Here is a 15,396-nt window from a genome sequence, read left to right as displayed (position 1 = left end):
GACAGGTGCCATTACTTACCATACCTAAATTCTATCTAGTTTCAGCCAGCAACATATCAAGATTGAACAAGGAATTATAGATTTGAATGCTTAATAAAATTACTCCTGCAACTTCACATACTAGCAGGTAGAGAACTGCACATGCAGATTTATTACAAGCTCAATATATCTCCTCTGTGCCTCGGATCCAAACTACCTTGAACTCATTTCCTCCTTGTGTTGGCAATGCTCTTATTATCCTGCCTCTACGCATCACTTACTTCCCAGTAACTCCATGTCGGAGGCCTGACCTCAGTCAAATCAGTGACTTATCAGGGTGCTGCTACAGAATGCAAACAAGAGTCTTATGGAACAAAAGCTTAATCAGCATCAGGATAGCAAATCAGCTGGTTAAACGTTGGGTTAAGTTTCCCGTAATTTTACCAGAAATGTATATCTTAGCTCCAACCTCTGCAGAACATCCTCTATTGCACCTGTGTCAACTCTGTTTCCCCACATCAGGCATCCTTATGGCCATCAAGAAAATGCGTAATTTAATAGATACTTTCAGACTGTAAACTCGTGCCTCCAGGGAAGTAGGATAATGGCATCCAAACTCATTTCAATTAGGACACCCAAGGTAAAGGAAATTTACCACATTAACTAGGCTGAATTTGAACTTTGACCAAGTCCTCTGGAATCCAAGGAAGGTGTGCCACCTAGTTTGCCAATAATAGTAGTCTTTAAAGATTTAATGAAATAACAATTGCATTTTTTTTAGCACTAAAATGTTAAGGAACTTACTTGTGCCCTGAGTTTTCTTTAAGTTCTGTCCATTTTTTGTACAAATTTTTATACAAATCCCAGTCTGCATCCCATGCATCATCTTGCATTATGAGACTATGCTGCAATCTTAACTCCGCTGGGAAGAGTGGGGGGAAAGAGAGGAAAAGAGGGAGGTGGTAGAAAGAAAAAAAAAATTATGCTCTGAATTCAGAAACTATCCACATGTATGTTTTCTTGGTGAAATTACAAAGATGAATTATAATTACTTACATTTAGATAAAAAAGGCAATCCCACATAACAATAATCCCCACATTGTAAGCCAGCATCAAAATAAATATTTGCTATCTGCAAAAAAAGATAAAAATATAATTAATAAAGCAGGCCAATACAATTTAAGTTACACCAAAGCAAACAGTTTTTGACTTAGCACTGCAACAAAAATAAAAATACTGCAGGTATACATCTAAAATGTTGTATAGTTGAAATGTGCAAGCTGATGTGCTTATAAGAACGCAACATAATTCATGCACGTTATACAATGCAAAATATATGACAAACCTTGGATTTCTTTTTTGATTCTAAATCATCCTTATTACTTTTCATTCTCTTGTAGTAGAATCGCACATCCTCTGTTAGAGGACGTATATTTTGTAGTTTCACCTTCTGTGAGAAGGAACTCATTATATTTAAACTATGATGAACTACTTTCCCCTGTAAAATAAAATATTCATAGTCTTATAATTTGGGGGTGGGGGGGGGGGGGGAAGGAAAGAGGAAATTACAACCCTTGACAATGCACTAGTTGTATGATTTACAACTTATATGTACAATTAAAATATAGGTCACATCCAGCTTTTTTTCTCTTGTTCCTTTCCCCCCTCAAAAGAATTGCTCAAAAGGCAGCAATTAAAATTTGTTTTGACCAACCAGTGGCAAGGACAAACAGTAAAATATTACAATATTAAAATAGTATTCTCTTACTGGAAATGAGCATGGAAGAACAACGTGCTTGGGTGAGCAAACTAACGAGCCCACAGCAATAAGTGCCCTTACTGGGATGGATAAAATCTGTAAAAACAAAAATGAAGAGGATGTTAATCTGCAACGAATGCAAGTAATCACTAAAATAGCACTTTGCTGAAATTAACCTTCACCCAAATAAAATAGTCAACTCCACACTAATCCCAGAATAAATTCATCAGATCCCTGTTGCAAAATGCTTCCTTGGGGGAGCGGGAGAGAGAGAAAATAGGTCAGTTATCTAAGTTGATCAGCACAGTGTATAGCAGAAGTAAAAAAAAAGGGCAAAGATCTTGGAACGAATAGGTACAGAACAGTAGTTTTCCCCACCCCCACCAGAATAATGTATACAATTATGATCACATTTGGTTTTGGAGAAGGTACAGTTATCTTGGATTAGGCATCAGTGCTGCAGAGACTAAGGAAGCTGGGAATGTTTACACTGCAGAATAAGGTGGCTCCGGGAGAAGCTTTCAAGATTCTTAGATAAACTGAATGCTTAGAAATTTTGACAACCATAAATTCTGCAACCAGGTCACTCAGAAAAGTAAAGGTCTCTAACATTTTTAATATGACCACTTTCACAAAGGCAGAATATAATACAAGCCAGGCATTACTTTAGCTTGGCAGGTTAACCTTGCACAGAAAGATCAATCGTGATACTGACAAGTGACAACATCAAGCACTCCCAGTATGTCACAGGTCAGCTGCAGTGCAGTTTCCCAACTGCTTGCATGATGTGTTTAAGGTTATGTACACAAGGGAAACTAAAATGCAGTTTCACCAAATGTAATTTTTAAAAAACTTTTCTACACACTATATTTATGACCTTGGAGTTAGACATACATTAGAGCCAATTGGTGTCCCAACAGAAGATGTGAGCCAGTTCACTTGTTCACGAGGAACTTAACAGTCTGTCCCATTTAAAACTAAGATGTTTAATAGTGATAGAGCAATGTTTTGATTCCATTGAACTGATCAGTTTATCCATTCAGGTGGAATAAACAATTTATCACCTTGATTCATACAATGGAGACATTGTAATCAACAAAATTTATACTTTAAATTATATTGGTGCGAAGTGTTTTTTTTAAGTTTCCAAACACAATCTATATTAGAAAGACCTTGCCTTTACTTTAACAAACACTACCTCATAATCTGTTGTGATCTGTACTGCTCCATCATATGGTCCTTCAAGTTCCTTTGCAGTCAATTTCATTCTAAACACTGCATAGTAACCAGAGGCTAATATCACCTGTGGAGAATACACACGTTTATTTTGTGTTTGAGTAGATGTTACAGATTGCATATGCCCCCCTCCCCACCACATACCATAACAGTTCTCAAAGGATAATCATCTCTCATTCCCAATCCTGAAAGAATGGCTACCAGGTAAACACGTTTAGGCATTATCTGTACATTTTGCACACGTTAGGGGTCTAGAATGTTAAACCATTCCATAATATCAGCACATACAAGTATTAATTTTCAGTACATGACCTATATTGTCTCACACATGTAATAGTTATATATGCATCAAGTTGGTACATTCTGTCTCTTTTAAAAGACCAAAGGTGTCAGTAACATATTTACTTCAACAGAAGCCATACACTTTCTTTTTTACTTAAAAAAATAGAAGACCTAGTTTTAAGTTTTGACTCCTGAAATTTCCTGTATGGGGAGTTTAGCAAGAGCAAAGAAGAAAAAAATTAAAGTAGAATTAGGCACAATTTTCCCCAGAAATAACAATTCCAGTTTTCCATGTAGTTCTAAAATAATTGTTTCTTTTTCTGTTACATGTGTTGCAACTTATTTTATGAGAAATTCTCAAAAAAATCTGACTTTAATGCATCTTTCACAGATTTAAGAAAAACAAAATCATTTTAAAACATGGAAAACTGGAATAATTTCAAAAAAGAATGCTAAGCCCAATCTTGCTATAATGTTTTAAAAAAAAATTTGTTGCAGCTAAACTTCTTATAGGAAAAACTTGTAGAAAGTTAACCCTCAAAGCTAGGTCTTCTCATCTTTTTAAAATGGAAAACACCGTATACTCCTTTTGAAAGTAACTATGTTGGTTCAAAGTGGGTTACTGGCCATAGTGCACCATGGTCAAAGTCACAGAGAATATTGTTTGTCTTTGGATAGGGCCATTTCGATGCTGAGGCCTGGGTAGAAACCTGGTTGGAGAAATTCAATGTGGGAAACATGGGCAAGGATTTGGGAGGTGACAAAACTTTCAAGGATTAGAGGAAATGGAGATTAGAGATGGGCTAGTAGTTTGTAGGGATAGTGGGCCAGGGCAAGGGTGTGTGTGTTTTTTTTGAGGAGGGGGATGATTATGGCAATTTTGAAAATGTGGGGAACAATACCTGTAAACAACCTTGACTGTTCCAACAGCAATTTAAATGCCTATGTTGATCTGAGATGACACAGGACCTTCAATAGCTGAGTTCTACCCTGTATCTCTCTCTAGTTTGAGACTGGTGTCACACATGCACTTTTAAAGGATATATTAAAAAAGTCAATAATTTTCTGCTCCTTGCTTTAGGCCTCTAATTGGACCTCAGAATCTACCTTGGAGCAATTAGCCTCTAACTAATCATTAAGGCAGAGTAATTACACTTTATAGGCTTAAAGGAACACACCAAATTACATATAACTCCACCTCAGCCACACTGTGCATAACAATGCTCCTGTCTGTATAAAAGTGCATTCGTTGACTATCTGTAAGCAATGACACCATTAAAAAAACATTAGACTGTCAGCTAACAGTTGAACCATTTAATTGGCAAAGTAAAACAAGAATATTGAGAAGTCACTACTGTTCTGATAACTGGATCTTTAAAAAAAAATCAGCAATTTTATTACAAATCCCATCTACTTCAAAAGTCAGGTATGCTTTATGTACAAGTTTAATGAACATTAATTAAGGTGGGGGGAGGGAAAAGCACACAGTAAATATGGTATTTTGTGGCACTGGTGGAGTGGGGATTTTTGGGAAAAGTTTGGGATAGGCAAACGTGAACAAACATTTTGGCATTAAAATGCATCCATTTTCAAATGCTGAAAAAAAAGAGTTCAAAATCCTTTAATCCTCACACCTCAAACAAAAACATCAAACAATGTTTATCTATGAAACTATTAACCAGCAAGGCATAATTATATAATGGACTCACAAAGGAAATGCTATTGGAAGTCAGCAGACCTTCAGAGTTGAACATTTACGAAGAAAACACATCTAATCATGTCCAAATTGCAAGCACGCTCTGCTAAATTTAACAACTAACAAAGCTTTCCCCAAACAGTTTATGAAGCATGTACAATCACATGGGCAACCAACCTAAGCTTTAGCAATACAAAGAAAAGCTAGCATATTAGGAGTAGAATGTGTACTAAATGGTACTTCAAAATCTTAAACTATTTCTCAGCATTCGAAAATGGATACATTTTAATGCCAAAATGTTTATACATGTTTACATAACCCAAACTTTTACCAAAAATCCCCACTCCACCAGTGCCACAAAATACCACTGTGTTTTTCTACCCCCTCTTTAAACTAGTATAACCACAATGTTCAGTTAAACTTGTACATAGAGCATACCTGACTTTTTCACAAGTCTAAAGAATTTTAATAAAGCTTATACTTATCAACTAATACTAATTTCTGCTGCATAGATATACTTTTAAAAAAAAATCAACACCCGCTTGGATTGGACGCATACCTATACACAGAAGTATCTGAAATAAACCAATAATGTTTTTAAGAAATGGGCACACGGGATCAGAAATGAAGACTTACAGAAGACTGTTCTGTTGAAGATAACTTTTCTAAATCAGGAAGGCTGGAAATTATTGTGGTTCTGTTGCCTTTCTCGACAATCAGCAGCTCAATACGAAGGCCGTCTCCCACTACATACCAGGCTTTCACTGCCAGCTAATGAGATCAAAACATCAAAATCAGTACTATGAAGTATGGTGCAAGAGGTTTCAAACAATTATGTTCTAAAATGGGCAGTGTACCTCAATTGGGTTGCTGTTCATAACGATAAAAATAATATTGCCGTCTTCTGTGGCACTCAAAACACCAAAGTCTATGATGCGTTCCTCTAAACTTGGGGGAAGTACAAAGTACTGCAAAAGTAATGTAAACATGGCTCATGTGAATATTGTTATGGTTACAACATACAACTTTTAAAAAATATTACAAATTACAGATCAATCATATTCTACTTCAAACCCAGGTCCATAAATGATGTTTTTAGAACTTACTGTACCAAACTAAGCAATTCATCAGGAAACTTTAAACATATTTGTACTAGAGTGGAATCTATTCTGAAGCAAACTCTGCAGTGTGACATTTCATAATAGTATGGACACTCACTATTGTAGGGTGGTAATATGATATAGTTGAAAACTGTCTTCTGTACTCATGTAAACAGTGCGCATTACGGGCTAGAAACCAGAAGCCAGCAGTGTCAAAAATTCACCATGGATGAGCATACACATGACATGATTCCATACAACACAGAACAGAAACAATTTTCCAGGTACCATGTAGTGCATGTATCCCATTTAAAATATGTTCACAGCAATAAAGCAGACATAAAATGCTGAGTTCTAAAAATTCTAAACACAGGTGGCATAAAAATACTAAAGGTTAGTAAACACTGCAATGGTAAATTACAACATCAGTATAATGTTTGTTGGTTAAAAAAGTAAAAGCACAACCTATTAATTTAAGAGCTTATCCCCAAACCCCTTAACACCACCACAAGTACTTTGGAACAAAAGCAGATAGAGTTGTTCTTTACATACCAGATCATAAAATAAAACTTTAGCTTTCAACAAAGTCAATAAAATATGCACTATTGTGCAGCACTAATTAAAAAACAAATTAGTGTTTGGTTTATCAAACAAAAATCAATCAAATCAAAAATTTGATTTGTCAATTTGAATTTTGTTCTTGAATGAAATATAGAGCTTGAATTGGAATAAAAAATATGGTTTGTGTACATAACTTACAAAATCCATTTCCTAGACATAAATATTCCTCACTTTCTATGTTAACTAAACCCCATTAGAAAGTAACCATGAAAATTTTTACACTGAAAAGTTATTTTCCTTTGTGTACTTACATCTAAAAACCCTGTATAGGCTCGCACAGGCAGATGGAATTTTGACGCATTTGTGATGAGCAGGATATTGCTGTCTATATGAATGGAGGAAGTGGTTGCCGTGAAAAGGAGAGAAAATATATAGAGTGCTTTGTGTGGAGGAACAGAAACTGGCTCGCTGAAGTTTTTAATCTATGAAAAGGAAAAATGGGTCACAACTTAATCAAAGAGTGTACAAAATAAATGTCCTTGAATTCAACAATCTACTGCTCAAAAAGAAATAATCAGATAATGAGAAACAATACAGACTGAAATAATTGATAGCATAATTAAGATGCTTATAGTTACCTTGAACATCGTCTTTGCATCTTCTGGCAAAGAAACATTGTGAATAATGATCGGAAAATTGAATGTATTTGTTAGATATATTGGTCTCTCCACTGGATCTGTAGGACTGTCCCTGATATGAAACAGTGTTGCTGCATGATCATATCCTAAGTACCTGTAAATCACATAAAAAGCTTTACTTTTTTTTTTCTCCGCAATTTTGATAATTCTGCCTAGTGATTTTCATTTTAATGTTCTACCCCAATGGTATCTTGGAGGTGGTCTCAAATTCACCAGGAAATGCCTAACTGACATGGTCCTCTAGCTTAGTTACTGAGCAGCTCCATCAAAAAACAGGTGATTAGTGTCTAGTACTGCAGATGACAATCACCTGGTGTCAGATTTTAAACTCAGTACTGGCTGTAACTGCAATTACATGAAGGGAGGGGGATCTCCTTTGCCCTTACATCAGTCTTGTGCCTCAGAGAAAAAAAAAATCTGGGAATAAAAAGGCTGGTATCAGTACAAGTGACCATGATTGTTGTAAAAACCCACCTGGTTCACTAATGTCCTTTACGGAAGGAAACCTGCCATCCTTACCCAGTCTGGCCGAATACTTAAAACCTCCAATGGATCAGTGAAACGGTACAGAAATCTAAAGCACTTCACAGGTAATGAATTACTTTTAAAGTATAGTCACTATTGTTATGTTGGCAAATGCCGCAGCCAATTTGCACAAACATAATTCCCACAAACAGCAACAAGATAATGACCAGCTTATTTTGTTTTTGGTGATATCGGTTCAGGAATAAATGTTGGCCAGGGCACTAGGAAAACTTCCGCACTCCTCTGAGTGGTGTCATGGGATCTTTCACATCTACCTGAACAGGTGAAAGGAACCTCGGTTCAACATCTTATCCAAAAGCCAACGCCTCAACAATGCAGCACTTCCTCTTTACTACACTCAAGTGTTAGCCTGGATTTTGTGCTCAAGTCTTGGAGTGGGACTTTAACGCTTGACTGCTTGACAGAGGCAAGTGTTCTACCACTGAGCCGTGCTGTTTGTAGACGCTTTTAGCAAATAACAATCATTTCTAAAGAGATGTAAATTGTGCATTTCTGGCTACAACCATTGATTAATAGCAAGGACAAAAAAAAGTCAAGGCTTCCTCACTCACTATGATCTCAGGTAAGGGGGTCATGACACTACACTCAAGACAGGGAAAGGACTCTTCCTAATCAGGGGTTGCTGGATAACAAGCAGGAGCAGAAACCCGCTCACACTGAAGCCTACTGTAGTATCCCTATTACCACAATGGCTGAGTATAGCCTGCCGACCCAATCTGGGACTTTCCTGGTCTGCCAACTGATCATGGCCTTAGCCAGCTAAGACATCAGTGAGCCTAGCCAGCAAGCAAGCAAGCAAATAAATAAAATCTTCAACTGTAGAAGATAAAAGGATAGTTGTTAGCATATAGAACTGATTCCATTACTGCACTAAAACCTCAAGAATTAATTGGTTTCTTCGAGAAGAATTATGCAAAAACATTGACAAAGGCTTACAAGTCCTTCACAAAGCTCACTGAGCAGACTGTGGGTCTGATCTCAATGTTCAAAGTTACAAATTATATTCTCAGCCACAGAATTGGCAAAAGACTGGGGTGGGGAGGGTGGCAGGATGGGGAAGTCAGATTTGACACCAACTATTATCCATTTTATCTAAAAAGACAGGCCAGTTGGGAAATCCTTCCTTTCTAAAAACATTAGTTCTAAATTAAGTACAACAACAATCATTTATATAGCACCTTTAACGTAGTAAAACATCCCAAAGTGCTTTGCAGGGGGGGTTAATAAGACAGAAATTGACACCGAGCCAAAGGAGGAGATATTAGGATGGGTGACTGACTAATAGCTTGGTCAGAGGTAGGTTCTAAGGTGTAGATAAAAGGGGAGAGAGGTGGAGAGGTTTAGGGAGAGAATTCCAGAGCTTAAGGTCTTGGCAGCTAAATGCACAGACGCCAATGGTGGAGTATGCACAAGAGGCCAGAGTTGGAGAACAGAGTTTTTGGAGGGTTGTAGAGCTGGAGGAGGTGCACAAGCATATGGGTGTGATGGCTGAACGGGACTTGGTGCAAATTAGTATATGGGCAGCAGAGTTTTGGGATGAGCACAAGGTTATGGAGGGTGGAAGATGGGAGGCCAGCCAGGACAGGATTGGAATAGTTGAGTCTGGAACTAACGATATGAGGTTTTCAGCAACAGATGGGCTGATGCAGGGGCTGAGACAGGCGATGTTACGCAAGTGGAAGTAGGCGGTCTTATAAAAAGGTAACCAACTATAAAGTCAGAAGTAGAAAATTTCAAGCTATTTGAGGAATGTAACGATCAATTTTCATTTGCTGCTTTTAAACAATATCAACATCTACTTACAAGAGCAAAAGATTCTCCCCTGCATTAAAATTCAACAAACTTACCCTTCTAACACTTCAGCCTGGTATGGAATTTCAAGTTTTGAATAACTTTTCTCTTTTGCTTTCACGGTTATTTTCCCAGAAAACTGCAATGTTCTTTTTGCTTTTGAAGCTGAAATTAAATTTAAACCACAGTGATCATTACTGTTAACAGATTTTTAGACATAACCATAGGTAAGGTTTTTTGATTTGCAGCACTTTTTCTGCAGTTAGGGTATTTTTCCCTTCATTAACACCAACTATAGTACTTCACAGATTATATATTTGCTTTGTGACAAACTTATACACAAGTTTCAGAAACAGGAAAAGAACAAATCCAATAGGCCTGTTCCTTTCTTCACAAATCAATTTCACCTCGCTACATTCCTCAATCTCTTCTCTCAAAACGTAATTACTTCTTGAACCCCTTTATGGCCCACCTCAATGGTCTGTTCAAATAACTTATTCTACAATTTTATTACCTTTTGGGTAAAAAGTTCCATCTGACTTATCTTTCTTCTATATTAATTTACAAGCCTCTACCTCCTGGTATTTGAACACTTCGCCTTAATGAGCAATTTTATAAATTTGAAAACTTCAAAGCCTCCTCTTTTCAATGGGAAACAAGCCCTTATTTTTTGCCTTAATCTTTATTCATAGTTTAAATTCCCATTAACCCTGTATTATACCTTCATACAGTTCATAGCCAATAAAGTCAGAGTTGCATATATAATAATCCCAGTGTAATCCGGCCTCACATTTTAACTAATCTTTATTACCTGTCAAAATGATTTCACATTTTAGTACAAATATTACTAGAATAAATAATGGGTGTGTATGAGTATGCACATGTAACAGTATAAAGATTGAATCCAAGGAATTCAAAGTATGTACACACCCTAAAAGTGTTGCTTTGAAACAGTAGTTTTATTCAGATGGATGAGCAATTCCCAAAATAGTTGTAAAATGAAGGCAAGGCAGAGAGGCAGTTATTTTCCTGTTTAACTGCATCCAGGTGGTAAACAAAAGAGTAACAATCATAATTCACAATGAGGTGAATGAAATGTATTACTGTTTGGCCAGAGGTCTCAAGAAAAGATGCAAGTGTTTCTAGGGAGTACTGCATTCATCATAATTTTTCATACAAGTCATCATTTGGTATGGCAAAATGGGTCTGAAACCCAGGTGCACAATAAATGCAAGTCTTCCCTATTTCTGAATGAAAGGCCTTACAGGATTTTGAGACAGTATGCACCAGCTCCCGTGGTATCTGTTGGGTCCATTGGCGTAAATCAAGGTACTCTGTGCATAACGTGGAAACAGCAAAGAGCATAAAACATTTTGGGACGTGTAGATTACAAATTTGGCTTCAAATTTAATTTGAGCTAAAACGGCCAGAGGTGAAGGGCCCATTCTTTTGGCTTTGAAGTGGAAAAAAAATTAAGCCTGCTGAGGAAAATACGTGCAAATTCAAAGTGAACGATTCTAGCAGCCAGAATTGATAATGTGAGGGCAAAATCCCCACATGCAAAATTCAATGCTAGCTAAACTTTTAAAAACAAACTGTTGAACCGAGCAGCAATGACAAGAACCAAAATTCAATTGCAGATCACACAGCACACTGCAAACATGAATCTCAAAGGCCCAACCCAAGAGTTAAATTTTGTGAAGAGGAATGAGCTGCATAGATGTATGTGCCTATGAAACATTTCCAAAAGACCCAAACACTGGAAACAAGGATCAAATTGTAATAAGTTGTTGCACCAAAATACAGAACCAATCACTAGCAAAGGGGAGCAGCCTGCCCGTGATAATTGGCCAGTATTCCAATGCTACCATGGTGCTGGCTTATGTGGCTGAAGTTATAAAGTGAAGTCAGCCTTGCATGAAACATCGCCTTTCAGTGCAATTAGGGGCCAACACAAATGAGTGCTTGGGAGTCCATGCCTTCGTCAGTGTGTGTCAGGGTATTTAGAAAGGCTGGAGTCTGATACAAACCACCTGAATTTATACTCTAAATCTGGTGAAGATGACTCTGATGAGGAAGTTGCAGTTTTCAGCAAAGAAGTGCTCTGATGCTGACAGTTCTGCTGGATTGACTAGACTTACCAATGTTTGTTTCTGCACAGTAATGCTGACATAGTTGTGCTATAGTGTTCATTCTATTTTAGCATTTTACTGCTGTATTATTTAGTGGTAAAATAGTTAAGACCATTAAGATAACTAAGTTATATAGTATAAATCACAAAGGAAAACAAAAATAGAAAATTGTTATATATGTTAAAAAAACTACAAGATACAGCTGATCTGCAGGAATGTGAGAATTATTTCTCTCTAATTTCAAACAGGGAAATATACAAGAAACCTTGCAATATTGAATGATATAATTTTGTCTTTGGCTACTGCACTGCAGGATGTAGTTCTGCGACATTGATAAGCTGCAAATAACAAAAATGGGAGCAACAAGGTCAAATGTTGACAGTGAGTTGGAAGTCCAATACGTCATGCATAAGAATTAACTCCAGGAATGTGCTTTCCCGATCTGAGTCGTCCCTCCATAGATGCCAAATAGGGGCAGGTATATAGGGAAAATATCAGGCTGCTCCTGGAGCACCTAGTCGATAGCAATACAGTAGCAACAGCATACCTGTTCACTTTTCTGTTTGGAGACAGTGCATAGCATAAGGAAACCCACAGCAGGGAAAGGGGAATAAACATAAACCTTACCATAAAAAGGAGCAAATATATACACAGGGTATGCTCAGAGAATATTCTTACTTATCTATCTTTCACAATACAATCAGTATGATTCATGCAGTCAAAGCTCTGAATCTCACAAACCTGTGTGGTGAGTATTCCCAGTTATAGTACATATATGTGGTATCTGTGTTCCAACCCACTGCATATCATAGGATTGAACTGTACAGAATGATGTACAGTATAATGCATGTCCCCCAAGAAAAGGTACTGTGGTTAAGTGAAAAAATATATTTCAAATGAGGCTATCCAACTCACGATTAATAAAAGCTTATTTCAGGAATATGCTTACCATCAAATATAATACTTGCGACTTTGGTATATTTTGTTTCTGATGCTTTCAGTGTAATTGGTTTAAAGTCTACTGTAACAGCTTCATTTGGTGGGGATGGTTTAATACTCTAGAAAAGAACCACCAATTAGTTATAAAGCAAAAATATGAAAGAATGCATAATTTTATAGTCAGAAGTCATGGAAAGTAAGAGCTTACTGTGATTGGTACATCTTTTGCTCCTGAATTTAATAAATGAAGGTTTAAAACTTTTGGAAGATCTGCAGAGAAATGACATGATTAAGTATTTTGCTGCTCCTCGTGCATCAGCTGATATTTAAAACAGCTCTACAATTAAAGTATTTTTTTTTAAAAATTATTTTCTACAACTGCAGGCTATTATGGATCAAAATGTTCACAAGCTAACAAGGCAAGGTGATCTGAGCTATTGGCATCTCTGCAACTGCTATTTATGCTGCTCCAAGAGCTGAAATTAAAGTGAGCCAGAGAAAGTCAGCCCAATTTTCCCACTCTCCCCATCTAGATGCAGAACTTTTAAAAAAAAAATAGAAGTTACAATTAAAATCACAGTGCATACAGCGGAGTGAGAATACTGCAACAACAAAGTATAAGCTCAGAACCATACACTTTAGACAAGATTAAGCTAATGTTGAAAGAATATAAACTAAAACAATAGGTGAAGGTTGACTAGGACTAAGTGAAGAAGAATCATAATAGGCCTATTTAATCCCGTACTTTGCAGTGGTGATTGGGACTAATACAGTGGGTTATGAATCCCAAGGATCAGTCTAACAAGAGGAAGTGCAGAAAAGTGACACCATAACAGATGGAGGGAAAAAAAGCAGAGGAAAATGAGTAAAATATACAGCGAGGAGAAGGACAGATGGAGCTGGCGTAGTGTTTGGTGCAGGAATACAAATCGTTATGACCAATTTTTTTAATGTAATTAATAAAATTTAGAAGCTCACCTTGAGTTCGTAATGTACCAAAATCTAGCATTTCTATCGAGGAGTAAATTCCAGGTGCTATAACAAGAGTAACATTTTTTTTAATCTAAAAGATCATACATTGGAAATGAATGCAAGAAAGTATACATTTCTGACTCACCTGTTGTAACTTCCACTTCAACAGGTAAAATAAGGAATTCTGTACTGTCTGATGCATTTGTTTTTATTCTGATAAAAGCTGTGTGATTATCTGCTTCTCTTGAAGAAAAGCTGGCTCGCATTACAGCTTTTGTTTCGTAGGGTGGAATCTCCTATTTAAAAAAAAAGACCATATCCACGTTAAAACAAAGAAACAGAGATACTGAACGTCACAGCAAAGAACAATACTATCCTTAAGACACACACCTCCAGACAGAACAACCATATGGTCAACAATGAGATGCAGGACTTTCATCTGTGTTGAGGGGCAAGGCATAAGGTTTGTTTTTGGACCATGCTACTAGATGGAATGCAACATTATGGAAAAATCATTTTTCTCATGATGAAATTTCATAGATCTTCCCATTGCAAGTGCATTACAAGTTCATAGTACAACAATGAGCCAAACATTACAGTAGAGGACAACTTTTCTCGTGACTTTTTTTTCTGAACAGGGGAAGGGCAATTTCATTTATCTTTTCACCTCCAGGAGTTTTATTTAAGTTACAGAAAGAATATTTGTATCCCCTATATTTTAGAGCCCCAAATGAATATAGAGTTTAACAAGTATCAATTAAACCCATACAGAACAGAATATAGCTTGTACCAATATAATTCACAATTTTACCGCCATCTGGCAAACGAATGAATGTCACATTCCGAGTTCGATCATAAAAACCTGTTTGGAAATGCAAACTTATGTACTGTATTTTATTAAAAATTCTAGAATTCGGAACAGAACAAGTAGATCACCAAGAAATATCCACGATATACATTACACAGTTTGAGCTAACTTTTTACCTTATGTATTTAAATAAAAACAAGAGTTTCTGTTTAGAACGGGACTTAAAATTTGCACAGGATAGTAGAGCACCAGTTTTAGACTGTACAACCTTTAAAATGAGATTCAAATTCAACCATATGTTTTGCAAGATTGAGTATATCAATATTCCTACACATTCACATAAACCCAAGTTGTGCATTTATAAAATGTGTACACATTACCAGATCCATTTAAACACAGCAACTAGTGGGAAAATACTGTGGAGTTCTCTGCGGCATGCATAATTAATTGGATCTATAAGGCCAGGCAGATAAGACCTGCTACACAATCTCTTTAATGCCACCCTAATTGAACGCTAGGAGGTGCACAATAATGAACCAGCATGACTCGTAATTTTCCATCTATCAAATTCAGGAGCCCACTTGTGAAAAGTGGCTTAAACACCCCAAAGAATGTGCTGGAACTCATTACTGACCCCACTTCCACAGGTACTAAAATTGTTTCTTAGGCTTTCTTCCATCACATACAAGTCTCAAACCCTTTCTATAAGGTGGGTACTCAGACTTGAAATTTTCAGCACTATTGCTGTTGGAGAAGCATTTGATCTCCATGCAGTACTTCACCCAAATGACTCAACCAAAATCAGAAACTCACCAATTGGGACAACCAGAGTGCATACTCATGCCACTGGTGATCCAAATCCCGGTCCATCAGCTTGCAGTTGTTCTACCTTTTAAA

At 36.8% G+C, this 15,396-nt stretch overlaps 1 protein-coding gene across 1 annotated transcript in view; it reads right to left on the bottom strand.

Annotated features, from left to right (window-relative positions):
* The window catches only part of tmem131 (transmembrane protein 131), a 175,344-nt gene that overhangs the window by 40,378 nt on the left and 119,570 nt on the right, over nucleotides 1-15,396 (bottom strand). Inside the window, exons 9-22 of the mRNA XM_067985799.1 lie at nucleotides 13,837-13,987; nucleotides 13,698-13,754; nucleotides 12,928-12,989; nucleotides 12,730-12,838; nucleotides 9,705-9,813; nucleotides 7,252-7,405; nucleotides 6,925-7,095; nucleotides 5,810-5,920; nucleotides 5,589-5,723; nucleotides 2,937-3,041; nucleotides 1,748-1,834; nucleotides 1,325-1,477; nucleotides 1,036-1,111; nucleotides 784-901 (exon numbers count right to left, since the gene is read on the bottom strand). Of these exons, the coding sequence (XP_067841900.1) occupies nucleotides 784-901; nucleotides 1,036-1,111; nucleotides 1,325-1,477; nucleotides 1,748-1,834; nucleotides 2,937-3,041; nucleotides 5,589-5,723; nucleotides 5,810-5,920; nucleotides 6,925-7,095; nucleotides 7,252-7,405; nucleotides 9,705-9,813; nucleotides 12,730-12,838; nucleotides 12,928-12,989; nucleotides 13,698-13,754; nucleotides 13,837-13,987 (1,598 nt within the window). The remainder of the gene's footprint in view (nucleotides 1-783; nucleotides 902-1,035; nucleotides 1,112-1,324; nucleotides 1,478-1,747; nucleotides 1,835-2,936; nucleotides 3,042-5,588; nucleotides 5,724-5,809; nucleotides 5,921-6,924; nucleotides 7,096-7,251; nucleotides 7,406-9,704; nucleotides 9,814-12,729; nucleotides 12,839-12,927; nucleotides 12,990-13,697; nucleotides 13,755-13,836; nucleotides 13,988-15,396) is intronic.

The sequence above is a fragment of the Heptranchias perlo genome, chromosome 6 (assembly GCF_035084215.1).
Source record: "Heptranchias perlo isolate sHepPer1 chromosome 6, sHepPer1.hap1, whole genome shotgun sequence".
Lineage (NCBI taxonomy): Eukaryota > Metazoa > Chordata > Chondrichthyes > Hexanchiformes > Hexanchidae > Heptranchias > Heptranchias perlo.
Note: the sequence above shows the minus strand (reverse complement) of the source record. Positions and strands in the feature narration are given on the sequence as shown.